Genomic DNA, 27,098 nt, shown 5'->3' on the forward strand with positions numbered 1-27,098 from the left:
TAGAAGTGAAAGGTTTCTTCTCGGTCCATGACTAATGCCATGAGCATCAAAGTTACGTCATCAAATGTATGATGTACTGAACAGAGCACACGCTGAATTACAGCTCAGTGCTTTTACAAATGTTTGGAAGGCATTGGTAGGGTTGCTCTTTGATTTTTGATAATCAGAAGTCAGTCTTAAAAGCTGCCTTCAAGTCAATATCCTTCCACACTAACTCTAGAAATACACAGCAGAGTTAGAATTTTCTGATTGGCCTATGCGGTGGTTTGAACGAGAATGGGCCCCATATGCTCATAGATTTGTGTGCTTAATCACCAGCTGATTAACTCTTTGGAGGGACTGATTAAGAACTGCGGCCTTGCTGAAGGAGATGAGTCCTTGCTGGAGGAGATGTATCACAAGAAGTGGGCTTTGAGGTTCCAAAAGCCATGCCAAGGCCCAGTGGCTGGATGGTTGCTCTTCCCTCCCTCCCTCCTTCCTTCCTTTCTGTCTGCCTACCTGCCTGTTTACATATCAGTATGTAGCTCTCAGCTACTTCTCTAGCACCATGCCTGCCTGCACGCTGCCATGTTCTAAACCACAATGATAATGGACTAAACCCCTGAAACTGTAAGCAAGCCCCCAATTAAATGTTTTCCTTTGTAAGAGTTGCCTTGGTCATGTTGTCTTTTCATAGTGGTAAAACGTTAACTAAGACAGCCTATTTCCATTCCTTATTGTAATATTATAAATACTATATGTGTTAATACTCACTTAAAAAACCTGGTAGCTCTCCATTCTTCATAATGATTTGCATACAACTCAGGGCAAAAATTAAACTTCAAAATGTTTTCAAATTCACAATGTTAGAGCTTTTGTTTGTTTATTTTATGTACATGAGTGTTTTGTCTGCATGCATGTCTGTTCACTACATGAGTGTATGGTGTCCACAGAATCTGGAAAAGGGTATTGGGTTCCCTGGGACTGGAGTTATAGATGGTTGTGAGCTGCCATGTGAGTACTTGGGAGTAAACCCAGGTCCTCTAGAAGAGCAGGCAGTGCTCTTAACCTCTGAGCTATCTCTCCTATATTTTTGTTTGTTTGTTTGTTTGGTTGGTTGGTTGGTTTGGTCTTGGTTTTTCAAGACAAGGTCTTATGTCTAGCTTGTCTATTTGGCTGTTCTAGAACTCGCTCTGTAGACCAGGTTGGCCTTGAACTTATAGAGATCCACCTGCCTCTGCCTCACAAGTGCTGGGATTAAAGACATATGCCACCACAGCATATGCCCAGCAACAGTGTTGAAATTTTTAATGTTTATATTTCTAAATCTTCTTATGTATTTGAAACACCTGAATTGCTACTTCTAAAATAAGTTAATGTATTTTTTAAAATTTACAATGTCATAATTCAGAAAATTACTCATAAAAGAATAATGGTGCACAAAGGTACCTATGACAGAGACGGGCTTTAAGGTGGGATCAGGCAGAATTGAGATTCCTTCACTGTGGTATTAGGTGGCAAGGAAGAGAATACTTTTCTTCCATCGATCTAATAGAATAATTTGATGTAACCCTCTGTCCATTCCTGCACACACAGCAATTCAGGAGGAAGGACAGAATGATCTTGAGGACAAACAACATTTTTGGGTCCTCCCTCTATATGCAGTTCTACTAACAAGAGAAGTAAGTTGTTACCAAGATGTCTTTCTCTATTGCAGAAGTGGTTGTTTTTGAGATGCTCTCATCAGGGACGATGGAGTCTAAACGACCGTCTTGTTGCCTAAGACAGCGATAAACAGAGGCGTCAAAAACATACAAAGATGGTCCAAACACAGAACACTGGTACAAAACAAAGGACTCTTCTCTGCTAAATCACCAGCAAAGTAAACGGCTTCTTTGAGCTTGCAAAGCATCTTCTTGGATTATCCCTAAAACATGTATAGTCGCTTTTCATCTGTTTGAAATGAAACCATGATAGAAAGTGCAAGTGCTGTTTTGCAGAAAACAAAGACACATTCCATGAAGATCTTTTCTCACATCTCTAGAGACATACACATTGACACCAAGCAACACTGGCACTCATATTTCCCTTTGCACTTTTTATTGAGTGTGTGTTTATAAAACTCCTGTGATGATTATAATTCAATTCAAATGCTATGTCAAATATGAGCCACACTCTGTGACTTTTTCTGAAACTCCACTGCACAGAGGGCGTAGTTACAGCTTCAGCACAAATAACAGGCTGTGCTGGGCTAGCTCTAACTTCTGCACTGTGCTCCAGAGCCCAGTGCGGTCTGTCGATACAAATCAATGGTACTGAATCAGAAACACCTGTCCCCTCATTGACTGAAGAGCAGGTGCAGAAGGTTTATTGAATATGTTTCTCAAAAGCCATACCAAAGTAGGTACCCAAGATATATCTTTTAATTTGTCTTTCCTAACTCCAAAAACCCAATATTCTGTGAACTTCATACTTGTGTTTTTAAAACATGTAAGAAGAGTCCATTTATTTTGTTACATGGTAGGTGATCAATAAATCTTTAACAAATAATAGAATGTGAATACGAAAGTAACGGGAAATCCTCAAAGTCTTAAATAGCCAAAAGAACAAGAATCGATTACCCTAACCACAAATGTAGTCTCACTATGCTGTTGCTTACCCAGGAAGGAACCAAGGTGACAACACTGCACTTTCAGGTCATCAAGACTGGGTTCACATCCTGCCGCTCTAAGGTGCATGACCTCAGCAGGTGGTGTTTGTGGGTCTTTTTAATTCATCAGTCTTATCCTGCAGCCTACCTGCATCCTGGGCATTACCCTTTCATCCTTTGTGAGAAAAATGCTTAGAAGGATACAATCAATAAGGCCAGGGGTGGGGAAGAAGAATGTTAGGGTTGTAGAAACCACCATAGACATTCTGAGTGTGTATCAACATCCTTTTAGCTCTGCGATCCCATAATTCTATCCTTCTAGAGCTACAGGCAAAGTTTGTCTACTCAGCAGAAATTATAAGCGCTGTTCATCACCAATCAAGCCCTTAATAGTTTTGTAAGTGTTATTTCTAAGCCTCATATGTACTGTTGAAAGATGTAATTATCCCCACTTCACAGATGAAGAAACTAAGTGTCAGAGAGAAGAGGCACCTCGCCTTCGGTCACACAGCTAAGGATGTCTGGAAAGAGGGACCAGTGGATCACAGTGTGACTCTGAGCAACCAAGCTCTTTCCAGGAGAATGGCATTCTGTTCAGAACTAAAAAAAATCTGAGTAGGAAATCCTTTACCTAGTTCAAGAAAAACAGGATATACTTTATTTCTCAAAAGTGAAAAATAAAAATATTGGTATTTTTCTGTTTATAAAATTAAAAGGTTTTTGGTTCACAGTAGCAGCTCAGCAATCCCTTCTTCAAGTGTGAAAACAGAAGTGGAAGTATTTTAATCCGTGATTATGAGGAGACAGGGCAAAAAGTCAGCCATCGAGGAGACAGGCCACAGAGGGTAGACAATGCAGTGTAAACACGGCAGCTCATCTGTCACAAAGGAAGTGAGCAATCGGCCTGGAGCCTCCAGAAAGGCCCTCACGCTGGAGTCAGCAGGCACCACAGGCAGCGGCAACTGAGGCTATCTTGATAGCTAATTATACAGAAAATTAGGCAGCTAAATGGGAACAACACATACCCCAAAGGCAAAAATGTTCCAAACACAGCTCCAGAATAGAAAACATGACTAGATCGATATCAAGCAAATTAATTGAATTAGCAATTAATAATTTCCCAGAAAGGACATTTCAGGTCCAGGTGGCCTCACTAATGAATTTTGTCAGGGAAGAAATCCAGCCAGTTGTACAGAAACTTCTTCAGAAAACAGAGAAGGAAAAACTCACAGTCACAATTCATTTTATGAGGATAGGAGAGATTTAATAACAGAGCTGGAGACATGACGTGGCAGGCCCAAATTGTTCACCTTGTTTAAAAACCCATCGCGAAATAGCAAATCTCTCTCCTCCAGCCGAGCAAGATGCTGGGAGGAAAGGAGGCCGAGCCGAGAGGAAGACAGTGGCTGAGACCTGCTCCTGTGACGCCCAAAGCAAGTCCTCTGTGTGAGTGAGCAAGGGCGTAGGAACGAGGGTACTGGCCAGGACATCCAAGGGGAAAGGGGTCCCCAGCGCCTTGTCTGGCGGCTGAGCTGCATCAGCGGCCGTGGCAAAAGTCTCTCCTCCCTGGGCCTTGGACTGTCAAACAGCGTCCTGCTACTTACACCAGAGAAAAGCAAGAGAAACAGAGGCCATCCTGATGAAGAGAGCAGTCCTTCAAGCAGAGGTCAATACTTCCACGACCTTGGTAGAGGTCACGGGGCTCAGCGGGCATTGGTCGCACCTGATGTAGCCCTCTCCAGCTGTTGTTCTTCCGGCCTGTCCTGGGGGCACCTACTGCACCATCTAGGGGCAGGCCAGGCTGGGCAGCTGGTGCACGGGAACACCCGAAACACTGAAGCTTTCCCATGTTAACTGGATAAGCTGGTGGAAGCTACCAGAACCAATCACAACAGAAACGGTGGGAGGCAATGTCCCAAATGTGCGACCGCACTGCCAAGCGGGAAAGGGCAAGGGACTTGCCACCACACTGAGTTAGAGGCACACTGCTGAGTTTTCTGGACATAAATGTAATTTTTAAATTGTCCTTCAAAAACGAAGCAAATAAAACCCAGTGATATTTATTAGAGAGATGGTGTACAGTGACTGAGTGAAGCCTAGGAAATCCATTAGTGAAATGTATCATAGATTGATAGAATAAAGGAGAAAGGCCAAGAGGTCATCTCAGCAGACATGGAAAAAGCATTTGGCAAAAATGTAGCACCTGTTCATAATAAAGCCTCTCACAAAGGAGGCAAGGAAGGAGACGTCCTCAACCCATAAAGGTCACCTTCCATTTCATTTACATATTCAGTTCAGAAGTTACAATTTCAAGTTTTCATTTTTAATTTAGCTATGTTTTATCATTATAAGTGGAAAAGTTATGATGATATATTTATTAAGCAAAAGGTGATAGTATGATTTATTAATACAATGTACAATTAAATCTAATAACATTGCCTCAAATACTCTTTTTTTTTTTTCAGAATAAAACTTTTGAAATCTACTCGCCTCCATGATCTTTAGCTATACGGTTGTTGCTACATTTTCCCCTTGTTCTGCAAAGATTCTCCAAGAAAAGTGCCTCCTGTTCCTCCTGCGTGAGTGGTGCCTTGTGCCCTTTCGTGATCTCACACCTGCCCAAACTCCCTCCAGCCGGCGATAACCTCCACTACACTGAGTGAGGCAACCCAGACCCGGAAAGACACATGCCACCTGTCCTCTCTCATCTTCAGCTGCAAGTCCGTATCCTGGAGCAGCCGCAGACACCAGGTAAGCAAAACAGGGCCACAGGGAGAGGAAGCCCCAGAGAGGGGAAGAGCAGAATACAAGTGTCATAAAGGGGGAAATGGGGAAATGGGGAAAGGGGGAAATGGGGAAATGGGGAAATGGGGAGGAGCTGTTAATTGGGAAGGAGAAAAGAAACAGTCAATACCAAAGGACAGGAAGGGAAGAGGGATGAATAACACCAAGGATATTTGAAAAAGCCTTAAGGAATCATATTATTTTTTATTTACCTAAAATTACATCTGTGTCTTAAATGAAGCAATGCCCCCTTGGGCTGACAATGCTCCCCTCAAGAGCCATGGAGTATCTAACAAAAAATCAGCACCAGGCACGAGAAACCTTCTTCGAAGTTGTTGGTCGTGGGAGTCCAAAAGACTACCCAAGCAGCGTAGGCTGCTGCTGCTGCTGCTGCTGCTGTCCTCAGCTGCCTCTCAGAGAGCAAAGGGAGGTCCCTATTGCTGGAATACCACATACTTCAGACCCAGGATGCGGAAGGTTCAGCTGGGCCTAACCTGAAAGCCTCCTCCCTGAGGACCAGCCTTCATAGTATCAGAAGCTGCCAAGGGAGGAATGGAATCAGTTATGCAACCACCCAGCTGTGAGGCCTGTGAACCGCAACAAGAACCAGCTTGTCACAACAGGTGACATAGTGGCACTCGCATGTTGGTGGTAACCAGCAGGCGCCTAAGTGGACTTTAAAGATATCTCAACAGTAGGGAGATCACGCCTGGCACTGGAAACCTACTCAACTACCCAGCACTAGTGAGGTCATGGGTCTTAGAGGAGAACCTACTACTGCCGCTTCACTAGTAGTGAAGTTCTAACTATATTCTAAATACTTAGCCTTACAGCCACAGGTAAGTGCAGTGCTCACCCCTCATCAAAGTAGCCTCTTGCTGTGGAATAATACTTTAACTACGCAAAGATGTGTTACATTTGTTTATGCTGCATTTGTTTAATGATGTAAAGATGTGTTACATTTGTTTATGCTGCATTTGTTTAATGATGTAGAGATGTGTTACATTTGTTTGTGCTGCATTTGTTTAATGATATAAGGATGTGTTGTTTTGTCTGCTGAAGCACCTGATGGGTCTAATAAAAAGCTGAACAGCCAATGGGCAGGCAGTAGCGGGTTAGGCGAGGCTGGCAGGCAGAGAGAATAAGGAGGAGGAATCTAAGCTCTAGGCGAGAGAGAATGAGGGAAAAAGGGAGGAGACACTCAGGGCTGGGCAACTACCAGCCAGTCAGATACAGAAGAGGACATACAGAATGAAAGACAGGTAAAAAGCCCTGAGGCAAAACACAGATGAAGAGAAACAGGTTAAATTAAGTTATAAGAGCTAGTGGGACAAGCCTAAGATAAGGCTGAGCATTCGTAACTGATAATAAGTCTCTGTGTCTTTATTTGGGAGCTGGTTGGTGGCCCAAAAGAAAGCCTGCTACAACTTCTCTTGGCAGCAGATGGAGACCATCACAGAAAACCACAACTGGTCAATATGCAGAGAACAACTTATCATGGGGTACACAGCCCTAATAAATATGTCTATAAGACAACTTCTGCACCTAAGACTCAGGGACCATTGAGGAAATGAGAGCAGAAAGACTGTAAGAGCCAAAAGGACCAGGAGGTCTGCTATGAGACTGTGTCTCCCGGAAATGACAGGAAGCTATACCCACGATACCTCAATAATATAGCTGCATAAACCAGCCTTGAACAAGGTCAACACCAACCCTTAGACAAAGAAATACAGCATCCAACAATTGTTGAGACGGGAGAATTTGTCTTTCCTGTGGGTGAGCCCCCAGATGGTTGTCCAATACCAGTGGGTCAGCCCTGGAATCATATACACGCAAACAACAGTAAATGGACTCAACAGATTGTCTTTATCTGTTTATGTGCTCACCATGCACGCGCTTGTGTGTGTGTGTGTGTGTGTGTGTGTGTGTGTGTGTGTGTGTGTGTGTATCAAACAATATAATAAAAAAGGTCATGAATTTGAGAGGAATCAGGGGGGTCATGACAGGGTTGAAAGGAAAACCATGGGAGAAGTTGGAGGGAGGAATTGGGAAAAGATACAAAGTTTGTTAAATCAAAAAGAAAATGACAAGGCAGAGCTAGCAAAAATACTGAGGTTGTAGCTGTGCCTGCCTGGCTGGGGCCTTGGGTCTTCACACTCCAGTGAGGAAGAAGCTAGTACTACAAGCCTAAGTGAAATGGGGGACTCAGATGGAGACCTTGCATCAAACTGAAACCCAAGATGCATTCTTCTTTCAATGAAATAGGGCCTGAAAACCACATGAAGTTGCATCCGGAGATTGCATCTCAGCTGCTCCATGCTCTGATACTTGTGGGGTTTGACTTAGGACCTTGTGACGGACCAGTCAGCACGCCGCCGTAAGGATCCATCCAGGTAATGGAGGGGAGGAAGAAGGAAGGAACGAGGAAGGCATAAAGGATGGGAAGGAGAAAAGCAAGATCATACTCCTTGCCAGGTGTGATGGCACATGCCAACAGCCTGAGCTGTTCCTGAGGCTGGGGAAAAAATGATCCCAAGGTCTAGGCTATAAAACAAGACACTATCTCAAAATAAAAATTAAAAGAGGACTGGGTTTATAGTTCAGCAATTCAGGGCTTGCTTAAGCATGTGTGATGCCTTGGGTTCTAGTGTTGGGGGTTCCCAATACAGGATGTAGAGGGAGAGGAGCATTTCCTCTAAGACTTACAACTACAGGCTCTTTCTCCCATTGATTTGGTGTTGATTTTACACTGAATGTGCGCTTGCAAAAAAAAAAACAACAACAACAACAACAACAACAAAGGCAACATGCATGGGATGAGCTGGTAATATTCCCATGGCATCTGTCAAAAGCAAACTCAAAACCTCTGTGCAGCTAGATGCAAAGGCAAATGCCGCGTCTCCCCCAGCACTTGGCGGGCAGAGGCAGGACTGTGAATTTGTCTCCATCCGAGTCTGTATAGTAAGATCCTGGCTGACAGTGAAAAAATAAATAGGTATGTAGTGGGTATTCACTTTGCCCATGACCTTGGGCTAGCTAGCCCTATAGAGGAGGTGCTTCTTGCCTGCCTACGTGACCTCTTAAAAGGGAAGAGGGAGGGGGTCTTGAGCTCCCTTGGATGTGGAAGGCTTCCTGGTGACCTGGTCTGGAGCTTTCCCCATCTTTCCCTGGGAGATGGAGAGGCAACAGGGTTGCTTCATGTTGTATAAGTAAGTGCGTGATCTCCATTTCATCCCTTAATGAATGCGTTTTCTTCCCAGAGATCTGTAGATTTCTTGCATTGTACGCATTTTGAAACCACATTCTCAATACACCTGTGAGAACATATATATCTTACTTGCAGTAAGATGTAAGCACTCAGCATCCACTGTTCCCCTCAAGAGGTCCAGAGAGTGAAGCAGCCCATGGAGGCAGCAAGCAGCCTTCCATGGGTGAGTCACCACAGTGGTTCATGAAATCCCATGTGTTTCACAAGTAGTCATTAGCACCCTGAGAGTCAGGGTGAAGCAACAGAGGGCGCTAGACACCTTGCACAAGCCATGTGGAAACGGCAAAGAGGGAGTCACCTGAGCTGGCATGGCTCTCCATGGAAAGCTCCCAAATTCAGGCTAGGTGAGGCCAGCCATGCTCATACTGCTCACCATTCCACCCAAATTCCTGCTCCACATGAAGAGACCCTCAACATCACAGAAGTCACCCTATCCCCTGAACAGACAACTCTGGGGAGGTGAGGGGCAGCCGCATCCACATCCTCTACCAGCCACCATGATGACAGCCAGAACTCCCGGACAGTCTCTGCTCACACTCAGCTGGCATCAACTATTAGCACGGGCACTTTTACAAGTGAGGGTATGTAAAAGTGTGACGTGCTCAACAGGGGTAATCTCAAACTCTCCCAGTTTCTGTTTTTACACTAACCCCACTGTAACAAGGCTTTGAGGCACCCTCTACAGATTGGTATTTTCAGCTCTTACTTCCCAGGACTTTGCTAGGGTAACAAGCTGATCAGCTTGTGGAACTCACATAATGACGTTGACGAGAGTGCTTCTAAAATTCTCTCGCTCCTTATGCGGAGATTTGACCTTTGATCTGGAAGTCGATGGTCCAGCTCGGCTATCGTCAATTTGATCCAGTAATTTGCCTTTTCTTCCAAAGTGCTCCATGTATTCAGCTTAAATTTTAAAAACAAGTTGTTCGTGTGAAAGGTAAGCTAAAATTCGTAAGTCCTTAGAATAAGGCACTGCAGCACCATCAAGAAAAACATTACATACTTTGTGTTCTCATCTCAAAGAATCCCAATGAGTATTGTTTTACTATCAAAGTTATTAAACACCTATTTTAAATCATCATAAAGGAGCCTCTGTTTACTGTAAGAGTATTGTTGAATTGTGTGGTGCTTTGATTGACATAATAAATATTTTCAAATGTATTTGTATGAGTCTCTTTAAAGGATTAAGATTTAAACTATGATAAAAACAAAGTCACACTGTTCAAGAAAAATTTAAAAGCGCCATAATTTCAAAAACATTTCAATGTTAAATGTAATCAATCTGATAGTGCTATACATTCGGGTGAAACAAAATGTGTGTGTGCAGCTGTGTATGCACATGTGTGCAGAGGCCGGATCTTTGTGGTCTGGAGCTCATGAGTTGGGTTTGGATGATTAGCCAGCCAGCTCAGGGATCCTTGAATCTCATCCCAGCCAGTGAGATTGTAAGGACAAGCTACTACACCTGGCTTCTTATGTGGACATGGGGAGTAAAGTCGGGTCCTCAGGTCCTCGTGTTTAACTGGCTGAGCTATCTCTTCAGACCCTGGAGGAAAGCTATTTTTAAATGACTAATTTGGAAATGTTATTTACAATTTAGGACGTTCTTAGAAAAAAAGTTCTCAGCCTTTGACACAAAAGGCCCATCAACATTGTGGAGTTGGGAGCGCTCCTAAGGCCGCCCTAAGAAGCCTTCAGTAATCGAGGGTTGCTTAGGTAGGGAAGGGGTGGCATGCCTTAGGGAGCTTAGGTAGGGAAGGGGTGGTGTGCTACCAGGAAGCTGCTTTCCCCATGCTCATGCAAACAACCCTAAATGAATGCAGAAGGGACTTGCTGGGAGGAAGGCTTTGAGGTTCTGTGTGAGAGAGAAAGGGATATGAAAAGATAGTGGAGGAGAATAGGATAGAAGAAAGATTACACACACACACACACACACACACACACACACACACACACACATATATATATAAAGATTTTACATGTATATAATGAGGTTTTATATATATAATGAAATGGTGAGAGAATAAATTAAAATAAATATAACTATTTCATGAAAAGCATTTACAATGGTTTTTAAATAACTAGGAACTGGAAACAATTGTTTTATGATGGAGAAATGTATAGAAGGAAACTTTCTATATGACATATAACACTTAGACTTCATAATTTTATGGCCTTATTAACTATATATATTTTTTACTCAAAAACCAAAGTTCTTACCATATGACTGCTCATTTTTAACAGTATAGGGTTCTGGAGCCGGGATGTCCTGTTTGATATTTAGATGGAATGACGGAGCAGCCTGCTGCCACTGGGGCTTGACCCCCGTCTAAAACAGAACATTGAAATAGTGTCAGGAAGTAGTGTAGAAGATGTGCCACTTAACCCATGACCATTTCTGCGAGTGGCTCTAGCATTGTCCCGAGCACATCAGGACCTCTGGGAAGATGCATGGCCATCAGCAGCAGGCTTTCCTTTGCCTGGGCATTACCAGGAAAATTAAGGATAGCCCCACTGCTACGTGGTTATGAGTGTCCATTACCTAAACCTGGAGAGTCCATTCCACACAGTCTGCTCATTGCCCGTGTCTGCCACTGTCTATAAAATTTCCTTCAACATGTTTTTGACTGATGAATAAAGGCATGGAAGTCTTCATATCAAAACATACCAACGGGGCACCGTGCAGTGTTTAGTACTTGTATACACTGTGTAGTATCTAAGCGAGGTTCAACGAATCCCATGAAAAATTATCACTGAAAGCTTTCCAAGTCCGTCTGTCAGCTTTCTGAGACGCACATTGCATTCTAGTTATTTATAGTGGCCCTACTGTACACTGGCAGGCCGGGACACCTCAGCCTGGCTGGCTGTAACTTAGTGCCCCATCCCCACCTCCTGAGTAAAGGGTATAGGTATCTAGGAATTCATTTGTTCCTTCTAAGCTGCCAAGTCCGTCATCACACAGTTATTCATAATGATCTCGATTAATGTAATAAATATTTTCATCTTTTGTATTTTTGTGTGGTTAAGTTGTGGCAACTCCCTTTTCATTTTGAATCTTCTCCTTTCCTAGCTTGGCTAAGGCTTTTTTAAAAGGTTTTCTTATCTTTTCAAAGAACCAAAGGTTTGTTTCCCAGATCTTTTGGGGTTGATTTTTCGGTATCCATCCCATTAGTTATGCCCTGTTCTTCCCTAAGCTCCGTGGGGTTCGGTTTGTTCTCAGGGTTCTGCTGTGGAGACACAGAGATGGGTTTAACAGCCGTGGCTGTTGTGCGCATTGACTTCTGAATAGACTTCCGAGTGCTGTATTCCACACATTTGGAATATTAGCTTCCCAGATTCGTTTAATTTTTACATTTCCTTCTTGAGTTTCCCTTCTTTCATTTGCTGTCCGAAAGCAGCTTGTTCAATTCCCAGGGTTTGTGTCATTTGCCAAGATTTTCTTACGATTTTTCAGTTTTTTTGCACTATGGCTAAAAAACAAATATTCTGTATGATTTCATTTTAAAAAAAACTTTTTTTGTCTTTTTTTTTTTTTTTTTTTTTTTTTTTTTACTGAGACTCTATTTAAACTTAAATCCCAGGAGCTACAAGAAGATAATTCAATGGTATTGAATTCAAGATAGTTGTGAAAGAATAAACATTAAGTAAGTAGGTCAGGGCTTTATTAACTAAAATGCCCACTGTCTTTCCCTTAGGACAATGATCATTCAAAATCAAAATAATGCAAAAGGAAGCCGTGGTCCATGAGCTCATTGGTAGACGGCCTTTCACCACTGAAAGGTCCATCTACGCAGAGATAACCAAATCCTCCCCTTTACGGTCCAGAAACTGAGGACCAGAGAGGAAAATGACTTCCCAGAGGTCCCGGAGTTTCGCTCAGAGCCCCTGTTTCCTGGCAGTGACATTCCTCTGCTAATCCAGCTTGGTAATGCTTTTATTTACCTTTAAATATTCTGTACACACTAAGAAATTATGGGCACCATGATCTTACTAGACATTTGTATTTGTTAATAGATATAGCTAAGGGAATTTCTCTATCGAAGAGGAAGTAAATCAGAGCACAAAATCAAAATTTGGTATTTCATTTTAAGTTTGGATCCTATAAACCTTTGAAAATGGCAACGTTTTAGAAATTATATAGACAAATTACCAAAGCTAACTGGGGTAAAACTCTTGTAGGCAGTTTGGTCTTTTCTTTGCCGGGCGGTTTATCCTGCACAAAATACATGAGAGAAAAAAGAAAAACATTAACACAAATTTTATATTGTCCAATATAAAGTAAAGTACATTTCAGCCAAAATGTTCAAAGGTAAACTCGAGTACTCAGTCTTCACTGTTTGGCCCAGGCGTGGTGGTGCTTTTAATTTCAGCACTCCAGAGGCAGAGGCAGGCAGATCTCTGGGAATTCAAGACCAGCCTGGTCTACACAACAAGTTCAGACCAGCCACCAATATGTAGAGAGACCCTTGTTTGTCTTAACATTGCTCTCTCTGTAGTGCAGGGAAACAAAGTAAACAGAAATCATGTGCAGCAGCAAGACTCATCAAAAGCCTTACGAATCAGGTAAAATCTTTCACACACCACAACTGCTGAGAATTCAATCTAACCTTAGTGTGCATGGCTTACTCAGCTTTACACCTCTCCTCTCACTAAAACACCACAGTTTCCTCACTGACATACCAGAACCAGCCCTTCCTGAAGCTACGGCATGTTGGGTTAATGTGTCCAGTGGCCGTGAGTAACAGTTGTGCTTTTCTGCAATTTCCTAAAGAGGAACGTCCTGCAGCAATGACACCAGAGCAGGAATGTCGCCGGCCAGGAGGACGATGCACTGCTGGGGTTAGGGACAGAATGTTTGGGTGTCTAAAGCGGATACCAGTTGTGTGTCGGGCCAGCTGCCAATGCTATGACCCTCAGCTGCAAACTGACCTTTTCTGCTCCCCTTGGATACTCGACAGTACCCTCAGTGTTTCTCCATTGCCGCCAGTACACTATCAGAAGATGCTAAGGAGACCTGTAAGACAGGGTCTTTCTTCCTGGTCCCTGTGTTTTTTCTCATACTCCGTTAGTGTGACTGCCAGCAATCGGCACCCTGGTCGGCGGGCGCCCTCTCCACTTGCGTGTGGCTGACCTAGTGCAGACATCCTCCAGCACATTTCACTGGCATTTCATGGTGGCTCTCCACAGGCTTCACTAAGTGCCAGAGAGAGGGAATACCTTTTAAGATTTCAGCATTCCAGCATGTTGTGGACTATTCCTTTACACTGTGTGACTATATGTCACTGTGATTGGTTTGATAAAAAACTAAAGGGCCAGTTGCTAGGCAAAGTTTTTAGGGCAGAGAGGATGCGGGGAAGAAGAAAGGGGGAGATGCTACGGGAGGCCAGCTAGACATGGAGTGAGTCAGACCCATAACACGGGATAGAGGTGTGAAACCTGTGGTAGAATGCAGATTAAAAGATAGGGGTTAAGTTATAAGAGTTAGTCAGAAACAAGCCTAAGCTAACAGCCAAGCTTTCATCATTCATAATAAATCTCTGTGTCATGGTTTGGCAGATGATTGGTGGGACAGAAAAATCTTCCTACACCAGCAGGTGGCATCTACCCTCCTGCAGGCCTGCACCACCTAGCAAATGCCTCCATATCTGGTGAGCCACAGCCACATCATCTCCAGTGAGGTCCGAGTCTGAGCTTTGTGGAAGTAATGGATCTTGCAAGCATGTTTCTTGAGCACTCTCCTTCAGACCTATGGAGGGTGGTTGTTCCATTTTCTACCTCGCTCTTTACATTGGTACTGCCCAGGTAGCATCATTAGTCATTTGTGGCTACTAAACACTTGAAATGTGGCTGCATGGAACTGAAATGTATCTACAAATAAAACATATGCTGGAATTTGAAGAAAATTCAAAACAGAGCATGTAAATTATCTCACTGTAATTCCTCAAATTTATAAGATCATATTTTATGTTGATTACATTCTATTTGGCATACTCCATAGGTTATATAAAGTAGCACATTTAATAGTCTTAAAGTTTTTGAGATAAGTACTGTTGTACCACTTTCATGCCTTTTATACAGATAAGGAAGGACATGTTTCCTGTCTCACATATAAAATGTGACGTGTTTTATCCAGGACAGAATATACAGGAAAGAAGTCAAGGAGAGTTTCAAAAGAAAAACTGAGGGAAGCCAACCTTGGAACACATTGGATTTCCACAGGGAAGGATAACAATGCTCTTACGAAGGACAGGGAGACCATCAGGAATTAGAGGTCAAAGAAGAAGAGCAAGCTTGAGGGAGGATGTTGGGGTCGGTGACAGGGCACTTCGGTTAACTCAATCCAAAGGCAAACCATTTCTTTTAAATAAGGAACTACTGAGTCCCTACTGTATGCTGGGCTCTACTCAAGCAGTGGGTCTACATTTGTGGACAGTCTGGTCCTCCCCTCATGATGCCTGCATTCTAGTGGACCTGTAGGCAGCGATTTCAGAATGGATCTATCGAATAATGTCAAGAAGTAATGACAGTGGAGAAAATCAGAGTGAAGAGATAGGGATGTGCTAGATTTCCATCTAGGAATGAGAGGAAGACACCGAAAAGTTATGTTTGAGTGGGAACCTGAAAAAAAAGTGAGCGGGAAGAGGGGAGGCAGGGCTGCATAGATGGGTGCTGCTATGTCATGGAGGACATGGACTTTGGGCTCTGACTAGCAACATTAAGTTACTGTAGTCCCTCTTATAGTGACCTTAATAATAATTTATGGGACACAGCCCCAGTTTACACCTCTTGCCTATGCGTAAGTAGTAGCACGTTCTCTAAATGATTCTGTTACCCTATGACCATACAAGGGCCCACAAAATGCTATTCCATACATGTTTCTAGAAACAGTAAACACACACACGTATAAAAGGCTAGGGCCAGCAGTGGGGCTAGGCTGACATCATTTTTAAATAAGTCAGGCAGTAGAAGATATGAGTCTTGATTTACAGGCAGTGCTGTATCAGAAGGCCACCCTGAGAGCACTGTTCAGAAACATTAACAAATTCCCAGTAAAGGAGAAACAAAATTTCAGCTTGGTCTTCAAAGTACTCATTCACATTCTTCAAATTATCTGACTTCCAAGCCTCCTCTTTGTTGCCGTATGACCTGTACTGTATAGACACAGCAGATGGTCAAGAGCTGGGAATGTGTCCTCCATCCCTCACCTTTACACTCACAAGCATGAAGGCCATGTGCCCCCAGAAGCGTAACCAGAAGATGGAGGAGGGCTGCTTGATGTCTGTCACATTTCATAATGGCAAGGAATCATTGTGTCTGCTCAAACCTCCAACATTTGGAAGTGTGTTATAGCAGCTGAAGTTAATTACTATGCTGTGGGACGTCTTTCTGTATGCTGTGAATATGTGTTACTCCCGTTGGCTATTAAATAAAGCTGCATTGACCTATGGCAGGGCAGGATGGAGCCAGGTGGGAAAATTCAAGAGAGATAGTGAAAGAGAAAGGAGAGTAAGGAGAGATGCCAAAATGATGTCCAAGGAGCAACATATAATGGGATGCAGGTAAAGCCCAGAACACATGGCAATATATAGATTAATAGTCATGGGTTGGATTCAGTTATAAGAGCTAGCTAGCAAGAAGCCTGACCCATGGGCCATATAATTTGCAATTAATATTAAGCCTCTGAGTGATTATTTTATAAGTGGCTGTAGGACTGTGGAACCAGGCAGGACCAAAGAAACATGGGACTGCAGGGCTGGGTGGGACCAGAGAAACTATCAGCTACATTTGGTGCCCAATGTGGGCCAGAAATTTCTACCCAAAAACCAAAAAAGCTTTAAAGGGGGGGGGGTCCTAAAATGGAGCCAAGAGCTGCTTCCTAGTCATGTCTCTCAGGCAAGCCATGATACAGAGATGCCTCAGTGTGCGGGCTTGACCAACGTGATAGTGGATTCCCACCATGGTACACAGAGGTGTCTCCAAGCCATGCAGCACACTGCATGGTGAATTTAGCTTTTGCTAGTACAAACAAAAAAAAAAGTTTCTAGGTTACACACTTCTTGTTAGAGGCATAGACCCAATGCTTCCTGGAGTTGGCAGTAGGCAATCTCTACCATGTTGGGAAGCTGAGGTGGGCAGTCAGCAGCCAAGGCTGCCACTTTGGTCCTAGCCACACTACAGTTTAAATCAATAGTCAAAAAGTGATTACAGATTCACAATAAGACAGATTCAGATTACATAAAACTCTAAACGATTTACAATACACATAAAAATGTACATAGGCTTGAAAGAGAGAAAAAAGGAATATAGACAGTTATATAAAGAAATCAATAGTTTAAAAAAATAAAGTCTTTAAAGAGACAATAAGAATAATATGAAAGTTAAGCCATGTAAAGATGAAAATTACACAAAGAATCTGGATACTGCAGATTATTATATTGTCTTTGGGATTTTTAACTGGAGAAAGACATTTGATTGTAAAAGCAACTAAGTTAAACCAACATGTATATTTTAAAGGTATCTTGACTTCAAAATTTATGTCTAAGGATATGTTGCTTTGGAAAAGAGGTTCTGCTTTTGTTTCCACAGAAGATGAGAACCTGTGGATTCCTCCCAAGTTAATATGGTCCCATCAATGAAGACTTCCTGAGAGGTCTCCAGATGATCCAACATCCAAAACAGCTTCAAAGCACCTGGCTCAGACAATACAGCCTCACAGACTACTCCAGTCAGGACTTGACCATTATCCTGAATTTTCTCAGGATCTCCTTAAGATTGTCAACACCCCCAACCAACATGAAATAGTATGAAAAGCTATGCCCAAATTCCAAAAATATTGTTTATAAATGTTTATTTTTATTTAAAGGAGATTTATTATAAATGCAATCTCTTTTTAAAAAAGAAAAGGAGATATAGATATGATGGGATAAAAGGGTGGGTTATTGAATCTACTTTTAAAAAACAACAACTTGTTTGAAATGTTTTACATTGCAATGGATTTTATTTTTTGATACAAATTTAAAGTTAATTTTGTTATACTATATATATATTTCTCTTCTTGTTTAAGGTATTATGTTTATGCAACTCATTTAAAATTGGAATATATAATTAAAAATACAAAATAATTAGTCATTTTATGATAATCAAACTTATAGTCCTATAAATTAAGTTTTTTAGATATACAAAAATATAATTCAATTAGGGAGGTAATCTTCACACACTTTAAAGACCTACAGAATATCATATTTAAAATATTTTAAGAACTTAGACTTTTCTGGACAATGAAGCTTGTCTGCTCCTGGCAGCACCAATTACTTCAAAGAGGATGATGGGCATTGAAGAAACTTCATATGGAGTTTGCATTCTTTATGGCATAAATAGCCATTTGTGCAAGAAGCTGCTCTAGCCTGGATTACTTGATAATATGTTGTATAAACTGGACATACAGGACCCACGGGAAAATGATCACTAAATTTTACCAAAACAAGGTGACATGGTCCTTCTGTTTCCTGCTTCAGAGAGGAAACTGCCAGACATTCTACAGGACACAAGGAAAAGTGACTGAGAGACTCTAGACCTATAGGCTGAAGATGGATGACCCAACATTGCAGAGGAATTTTAGGTGACTATCCACGTAGCCAGCTGTCTCTGTCATTTCCAGAATTTTAGAAGTTGATTACAATGCATTTCCTGTTTACTTAGGTAATATCATATCCTTCTGGGGTATTTGATGGAGTTGAGGACTAGATATAATTTTCTTTAGTTATGATAAAAGATAAATTAGATATAAAACTTTAGACTCACAAATATAGGATAGATGACAGAATATTTTCTTTAAATTTGCCAAATACAAATAGACTAGATATTGTAACTGTAATTCTTGTTTGATAACTGCTCTATTATATGTCATTTCACTATGTTAAAGTTAAAACTTTCCTTTTTGATTAGACAGAAAAAGGAAATTGCTGTGGGATATCTTTCTGTATGCTGTGAATATGTGTTACTCCCATTGGCTAATAAATAAAGCTGCACTGGTCTATGGTAGGGCAGGATGGAGCCAGGCCAGAAAATCCAAGAGAGATAGTGAGAGGGGAAAGGAGAGTAATAAGGGGCGATGCCAAACCGCTGTCCAAGGAACAACATGTAATGGGACACAGTTAAAGCCATGGAACACATGAGGATACGTAGATTAATAGTTATGAGTTGAGTTACAGTTGTAAGAGCTGGCTAGCAAGAAGCTTGACCCACAGGCCATATAATTTGCAATTAATATTAAGCCTCTGAGTGATTTTTTTATAAGTGGCTGTGGGACTGTGGAACCAGGCAGGACCAGAGAAATATGTGACCACAGAGCTGGGTGGGACCAGAGAAACTCAGCTACATTACTCTAATAGTATCACCATGTTAAAAAATCTGAACCTTTGTTCAAGATAGGGATTTTAAAGGTTTATTTTTTCTTTTTAATTCCAACTGTAGGCAATCGCCTCTGAATGTGCATACCGTTCTTTACAATTTAAGTTATTTCTGAATCATATGTGTGCACATCCCTAGTCCTGCTATCTCATACCCTCAGTCTACCTAGGTTTACTAAGTAAACTCGATAAACTGATGCTAAAATAATGGTGACTTTACATTTACATTAGAAAATTACAAAATTGTTAACCAGCCATTTTTTAAACATAAGAAAAGCGGTATAGAGGATTAAAGAATGGCAATGAGCTCCAGACAATACAAATACCAGATTGTCATTTTCCCAGTACTGTATCCCAGATGTCACTGCTACAATTCCTCACAGACCACATGATGACAGAGGGAGAATGAGCATATTTCCATGATAAATGATAGGATAGATATTCTCAGAGAGGAAGGCTCCCCTTTGGGGAGAATGAGAAGAATGCTATGAGATGTTATGGTTTACCTGCTCTGGAACTTTCATGTCAGGGAACAGGCAATATCCAGAAGACACCTATCAATATCAGTCTACTACATAAACTTCCTCACAGACCTGACTTACAGACTATGCACCACCAGGCTATTCTCCCCAGGTTCATCAGCCTTCTAGGTGGAAAAGGTTAGTGAGGACTTTAATATTTCCTTATTATACTTCAGTGTAGAATATATCTTGCAGAATGTTTATGTAGGATGGTTCTCTGACTAACCAAAAATAGTAGCCACATCTAAGTCAGAGCATCACATAGCTCTGGTGTTTCAAATCATTTCTATTTTTCACGGTCTCACCAGTAACTACAAGCATGACTATAGTAAACAGTTCTGTTCTATACTCAATTTATGGCACTATTTCCCCCCCACCAAAAAAATGTGTTTGTCTTTCTGCAGGGAGGGAGTGAGGTGGTGCTACTTTAATGCCATAGCATATGCTCTAGGAAAAGTCCACTCTGTCCCCACACACAAGCAGCCACAAAAGTGTAAGAATTGGTATTCCCAGGAGCAACTCTCTATCAATACAAGATGAAGGGAGTTAGATAAATGCCTTTCTTTCTCTTTCTTTGCTTCTTACTTTCTCTCTTTCTTTCTCTCTTTCTTTCTCTCTCTCTTCCTTCCTTCCTTCCTTCCTTCCTTCCTTCCTTCCTTCCTTTCTTTCTTTCTTTCTTTCTTTCTTTCTTTCTTTCTTTCTTTCTTTCTTTCTTTCTTTCTTTCTTTCTTTTTCCTTCCTTCCTTTCTTTCTCTCTTTCCAAGACAGGGGTTTTCTGTGTAACTCTAGCTGTTCTAGAACTTGCTCTGTAGACCAGGCTGGCCTTGAACTCAGAGAGATTCACCTGCCTCTGCCTCCCAAGTGCTGGGATTAAAGATGGACAATTCCAGGATGTATTCTGTCATCACCAATCATGACAGGACTGCCTCAGTTTCCTACTGGTACAACCAACTTGAGGCTCAGACCACAAACTCTTTGTAGTTTGACTCTCCCCCTTCTCTTGCTCTTGGGATTATGTCCCAAATAAATTAGCTGTATGCAAATCCTTCCTGTCAGATACTCCTGTCATGATGCCTCAAGTTGACAGAATGCAGACCTTCCTACCCTTCCTCTGCCCTTCCATTTCTCCACTCTCATCTTTCTCCATAGGAGATTTAAAGTTCACAGAAGTGGTGAGAGTGAAGTGTGCAAAGAAAGGTGAGAACTAGTTCGCCAGCTCAGAGGCTGGATCCACCAATGCTGGGTCAACCTTGATTTCGACTGGAGCGATCAGAGACCTGAACGCCTGTCAAGGATTTCACTCTAGTCTTAGGGCTGCTGGAGTGCTTTATCCCAAGTGTGAACTTGATGTTTAAATACAAACAAGGCAATAGATTATTTCCAAAGTATCTCAAAAGTATGACTTCTCATAAAGCATAAATGCCTTGAGAATACAAAAGAAAAACTCTAAGATACTCTCAAATATGAGCACACTGTAAGATTTTAAGTCAGCCAGAAAACATATTTGAAATAACTGTATGGTTTGTTGGCTTGAATCATTCATCTGAGCTCCAAATATTTGTTCAGTGAGTGAACATGAGTCTAACAGACCCAGGCACCCCAATAGCAACACTTTCGATTTTATAATTTGTTAAATTTTAAAGAGAAACTGTCGATTTCACTTCAGTTCTTTGATTTCTGAACTAGAAAACATAAAGTAGGCATTCATAGATGTAAGAAACGTACGAGTTTCCTTTATAAAGCTTCTAAAAGTCTGCTGTTAACAATGCAAATAGACTGAAAATTAAAACATGAGTGCTTTGAAATGTTTGAGATTATTCCCTTGATGTTTCATTTAAGTTTTTGTTTTGCTGCATTTATTTTTTTTAACTGAAGAAAATTCAAATTGTTAGGAATCTTCCCTTTATGAAGCAATGCAAATATTCTATCATGTATTTCATCCTGAGCCTTTAAAATATGTTTCAAAACAATATCTGTTCTAAAACTCTACTTAAACCCAACTCTTAGGAGTCATTAGAACATAACTCAATGTCATTAAATCCAACATAATTAATACATGGTAAGTTAACTGCAGTGGAATCTAACTTTTCCAATATGTTATCCACTAACAATGCCTATTAGCTGCCTTTTCCATAGACAGTGATAATTTATAATGAAAATAAAAGCCAAGATCTACAAAAATCTTTTGTAGTACAGCCGTTTAGCACTGGGAGAGCCATCTCCTCAGATATTAACAAATCCTCTCAGTTTTAAACTTTCAAAGGAGGTTCAGAAAAGTAAATGACTCCTGAAGGTCACAGAGCCAGACATGAAGCTGTAAACTGACACCAACACGCACACACACACACACACACACACACACACACACACACACACACACACACACACTGCCCCCTTGAGGTCATTTGGAATTCTTAGCTCCATCCATGCTAGAAATTACAAATGCAGTGATTTTATTAGGAAAGTGGTTTTCCTAGGATATGTATCACACTGTATTTTTCTGCCAAGATAGAATCAGCTGGAACACAGAATTTGAAATCAGACAGTAGTAAGCAAGACTATCATAACAGAATAAACATAATGATATATTAACAGATTACCGTAGACAACTGCGGTAGGAATCTCACTGGTGCCTTGCCTTTTTCTTTGCCGGATAGTTTATCCTATGTGGGGGGAAAAAAACTGTTTACTTATTGTTGCTAAATTTAATTCACCCAGCCAAATTTTACATTTCCTATAAAGTCAAGCACATATCATCCAAAATATCCTAAAATACAAATTACTGATGGTATGATCTTGTATCTAGAAATCTTATAAATATACCAAGAAACTATTAAAGCTAATTAGTTCATTCAGAAGGTTGTAGGATACAAAGTTCATGCACACACACCATTTAGACACTACTAGTAAACAGTCCAAAGTTGAAATTAAGGAACAGTTTTAGGGCTGGTAAGATGGTGACTCGGTTATGGTTTCTATTGCCGTGACAAACACCATGGCCAGAGCCACCTGGGGAGGGAAACCTTATTTGGCTTACGAGTTATACTCCATCATTAGGGGAAACCAAGGCAGGAACTAAAACAGAGACCATGGAGGAACACCACTAACTGGCTTGTTCCTCTTGACTTACTCAGCCTGCCTTGTTATATACTCCAGGACCACCTGCCCAGGTATGGCGCCACCCTTCCACATCAATCAAGAAAACGCCCCCATGGACTTGCCTACAAGCCAATAGGGGCCTTTTCTCAACCAAGTTACCCTCTTTTCAGGTGGCTCTAGCTTATGTCATGTTGACAAAATTAATTAATTGATTAATTAATCAAACAATTAATTAATTGAATAAAATTAAAACCACTTAGCCAGGACAGATGGCCTTGCAGTTAAGGCACTTGCCACCAAAGCCAATAGACTTCTCTAGTTGTCCTTTGGCTTCCCTTGGTATGCCCAGGAATTAATTTGGAAAAAAAATGAAATGTAAGATGTCTTAATTAAGCTGTAAAGTATCATTAAAGAAAATTTGAATCTGGGGTCTCACAAGTGCTAGGCAAGCACTCTGCCAGAGAGCTGTATCCCCAGACCCCAAATGATTTGTGAACAGGAAAATGCATCTGCTTATGACAATTTCTATGACGGCTTCATCTGTTTCCGATAACTTCTGTGATAGTTACGTTCTTTGCCCCAGGCTGAGCCTCTACCTTTTTCCTGCTCTGTGATGGAGAAGGTAGATTATATATAAGGGCATCATCCGAGCGCTTAGTCTTCTAACTTCCGGACAGGAATAATCAATGCTCTCATTGCATCCCAACATACTGACCACCAGGAGAAAAGGGAGATGGAATATTTATGTCCAAGTACTGTGGTTCTGTGGAGCTGAAACAGTAGTCCTCACTTTATACAGTTCCTCATGTTGTGGTGACCCCCAACCATAAAATTATTTTGTTTCTACTTCTTAACTGAATTTTGCTACTCTTATGAATCGTAGTGTGAATATTTGATGTGCAGGATATCTGCTATGTGAACCCTGTGAAAGGGTCGTTTGACACCCAAATGGGTCACAACTTACAGGCTGAGAACGGTTGTTCTAAAGTAAAGCTTACCTCACCTCATGTGTGCTCCCTGAACCCCACCCATACCTCTGCAGAAGTCTCTTTCTAAATATTCCACGTGTTTTCTGTAGGAGCTTTTAATATACATTTATATTCCACAATGAAATTGCCGAACAGTCTAGTTCCTCCTTGAGTAGTCAAGTCTAGCTTTGCATTCAGATTTTTCTGTCCGTTTTCATCTACTGGCCTCTTAGAAGAGATATTGTAAAAAAAAATCTGTTATACAACCCAAGCATTAGCCATGGCAAGCAAAGGTTTCTGTTAAAGTGACAATAATTTTTTTCTGCTAAGTTGACAATAACTTCCCAAACTGTGATAGGGTTGTTAGACATGATGCTGTGTACCTGCATCCCAGTACTTGGGAAACTGAGACAGGAGGATTGTATGAGTTCAAAGTCAATCTCAACCACATAGTAAGACTTTGTTTCAAGAATAAAATTTAACAGGCTAGTTAAAAACGTGAGTGTCTCATGTTAGAGCCATGGTTGATAAAGCTGCCACTATGGTATTGGTCTCACAGAAAACTTTCTCACAGCTTCTTTTTGATGCTATTAAGATGATATGATGAGGGGCTGGAGAGATGGCTTTGAGGTTAAGAGCGCTTGTTACTTTTGCAGAGAGCCTGCTTTTGCTGGGCTCCGTTCCCAGCACCCACATGGCAGTGCACAGCTGTCTATAGTTCTAATTCTAGGGCCTTTAATGCCCTCTCCTAGCCTCTCAGGACACTGCACACACAGTGTACACAGAGGCAAAACTCTCATGCACATGAAAAAATAAAAATAGTTCTTTAAAAGAAGAAGGCAAACAGTATGACCATGGCAGACAAATGACAACCACTTGCGTGTGTAACTTTAAAAAGTGCTGAGCACGGCAAGGCTACAGCAGTTCCCGCCTCGCTGCCTGCAAGCAACAGTCAGTTTGAGAGGACTTTCCTTTGAATAGTGACACTTTTAAACTCTGGAAACTTCTTCAACAGAATCTCTAAGTGTCTGGAGTTTGGGTTGTTTTTTTTTTTTTTTAATACTAGTTTTAAAAATGAAATGAGCAACCACGAAAGACTTATATTTCTCTTTAAATACCTAACTTAAGAGAAAAACCCAGACAGCTATCTCTGAAAAATGCCATGTCCCTCTCAACCTTCCACTAATGAGATGAATATGTTAAAACCTCCTTGGTAAATACGATTCTGCCACCTGCTCTCTTCTTCAAATGGAATGAATACATAAGCAAATGTCACGTTAAAATGGAATTTCCGAAAATTTAATCCATTCTATTTGTTTTGGATTAAAGTATAAAACTTTCATCTTTTCAAAGGAAAACTGTACTCTAAATTAGCATAGAGGAAAGCATTGAGATGACTTTTAAAATCACAAAATCAACCAAAAACGGGAGGAGAGAGCCCTCTGCTGCTTAAGACAGTGGTAAGAATCCCAGATGGTTAATAATGCCCGTTCTCATGGGTTCCGAGGTTTCTCCAATGGAACATGGCCCTTCTGGAGGTTGTGGCAAGACAATAGTGTTGGTACCCAATGTCACTTTTAGAAAGAGGAAGCATGCTCAGCTTCCAGTGATTGTTTAATCATAGCACCTGTTTCTTCGTTCTCAATTTATTATATGACTTGTCAAAAATTCTGAAATAAAATTTTCTTGAGCATTTAGGTAGCTATTACTGATTTGGTTAATAAGTTAGAGGCTTGACGTTGTCTGCTGTTAATCTATAACCTATATAATCTAGAACTATAGCTGTTATAATATAGATATGATGTGTCTTTCCAAAAGGCTCACCGAGTCGAGGGGTGGCGCCTGCTGGTGATGCTCATGAGGATGTTATTTTCATCTATACATTAACGTAAGTGTATGACGAATGTGGTGTGGAGAGGTAGGACCTGGTTGAAGGACATGGGCTGTTGGGGGTCTGCCTTCAGCCTGCTCATCTTTCTCCAGCCTCCTCCTCGGGGCTTTCTGCCTTCTGGCTGCTGCAAGGTGAGCAGCTTTACTCCCCCATGCCCTCCCTGCCTGGATGTAGCGCATTGGTTCAGCACCCAGAAACACCCAGATCCGAGTGACCCCTACAACCTTGAGCCAAAATACACCATCTCCTCAGTGACCTGCCTTGCTCTGCTTTGTCGTAGCAAAAAGCCTGACCAGCGCTACAGGGGTTTAAAAACTCTTTCTGTGCGTGTGTGTCTGTGTCTGTGAGTGTGTCTGTGTGATTGTGTGTGTGAGTGTGTGCCTGTGTGTGTATGAGTGTGTGTCTCTGTGTATGTGTGTGTCTGTGAGTGTGAGTATGTCTGTGTATGTGTATGTGTGTATGAGTGTGTGTACATGAGTATGGGCCTGTGTGTGAGTGTGTGGGACATACTCATGTGTGTGTGTTTGTATGTGTGTGAGTGTGAATATGTGTGTGTAGTATGTCCATATGTATTGTATATGTATGTATGTGTGTGAGTGTGAATGTGTATGTGGTATGTTCATGTGTATGTGTGTATGTATGTATGAGTGTGTGTGAGTGTGAATGTGTGTGTGGTATGTTCATGTGTATGTGTGTGTGTTCGGTATGTCCACGTGTGTATGGGAGTGCCCCTGCCTACACACAGTTGCTCGCTGACTTACTACTTTGAGACGGGTTTCTCACGGAACCAGAAACTAAGCTGATGGGTGGGAAGTCCCAGCCATCCTCCTGTCTCTGTGCCTTACAGTGCTGGGGTCACAGGCAAGCTCAGTCACTCCGGGCCTTGAAGTGGGTGCTGGGTGTTTGAGTTTATGTCTTCATGGCTTACCATCAAGCTCTTAAGCACTGAGCCGTCTCCTCAACGCCTAAGTCACCTTTTAATACCATTTTCACAACAAACACAACTTACACAAGAAACCACTATGAAGTGCTGAAGAAGAAAAAAAAAAGCTGAGTTAAAATTTTCGGATGGAAAATCAACTTCTTTTTATTTGGGTTGCTTACGGAGTCCTTTTCTCATTTGTCACGGTGTAGAGATCTGGAATGTTTCTCTAGCTTCCCAGAAAAAAAAATGTCCACGCTACAGCCTTCCTGTGGTATCAAAACCATGGACCATGGTCCTGGGCTACAGTTACTCTTAAGATCAACCAAGAAAGACTTCTGTTTTCACAACTACTTATTTTTTACAAGCTCTTGTGGCATGCATCTTTTATTGCACACCACAGGACTAAGCGAGAGCCCTGGGTGGCCTGTGATCTCAGCGCTCAGCTGGCGGAGGCTGGGGACTAGCAGAGGCTGCGAAGTCCAAGGCCAGCCTGGCCTAAATAACCCCAGGCCAGTTTAGGGTGGGAGGGGTGTGGTCAATAGCGAGTCTCTGTCTCTTCGGAAAGAAAAAGACTTAAGTCGTTTGCCTAAAGTCACACATCTAA

General features: G+C 41.6%; 1 protein-coding gene across 1 annotated transcript in view; it reads right to left on the bottom strand.

Annotated features, from left to right (window-relative positions):
- Dnah7 (dynein axonemal heavy chain 7) overlaps window positions 1–27,098 on the bottom strand; it is a 260,952-nt gene that overhangs the window by 230,710 nt on the left and 3,144 nt on the right. Inside the window, exons 2-6 of the mRNA XM_052749441.1 lie at window positions 22,212–22,274; window positions 12,832–12,894; window positions 10,902–11,010; window positions 9,437–9,584; window positions 1,674–1,758 (exon numbers count right to left, since the gene is read on the bottom strand). Of these exons, the coding sequence (XP_052605401.1) occupies window positions 1,674–1,758; window positions 9,437–9,584; window positions 10,902–11,010; window positions 12,832–12,894; window positions 22,212–22,274 (468 nt within the window). The remainder of the gene's footprint in view (window positions 1–1,673; window positions 1,759–9,436; window positions 9,585–10,901; window positions 11,011–12,831; window positions 12,895–22,211; window positions 22,275–27,098) is intronic.

This window comes from Peromyscus californicus, unplaced genomic scaffold (assembly GCF_007827085.1).
Source record: "Peromyscus californicus insignis strain IS unplaced genomic scaffold, ASM782708v3 Scaffold_21__1_contigs__length_65335640, whole genome shotgun sequence".
NCBI classification, from domain to species: Eukaryota; Metazoa; Chordata; class Mammalia; order Rodentia; family Cricetidae; genus Peromyscus; species Peromyscus californicus.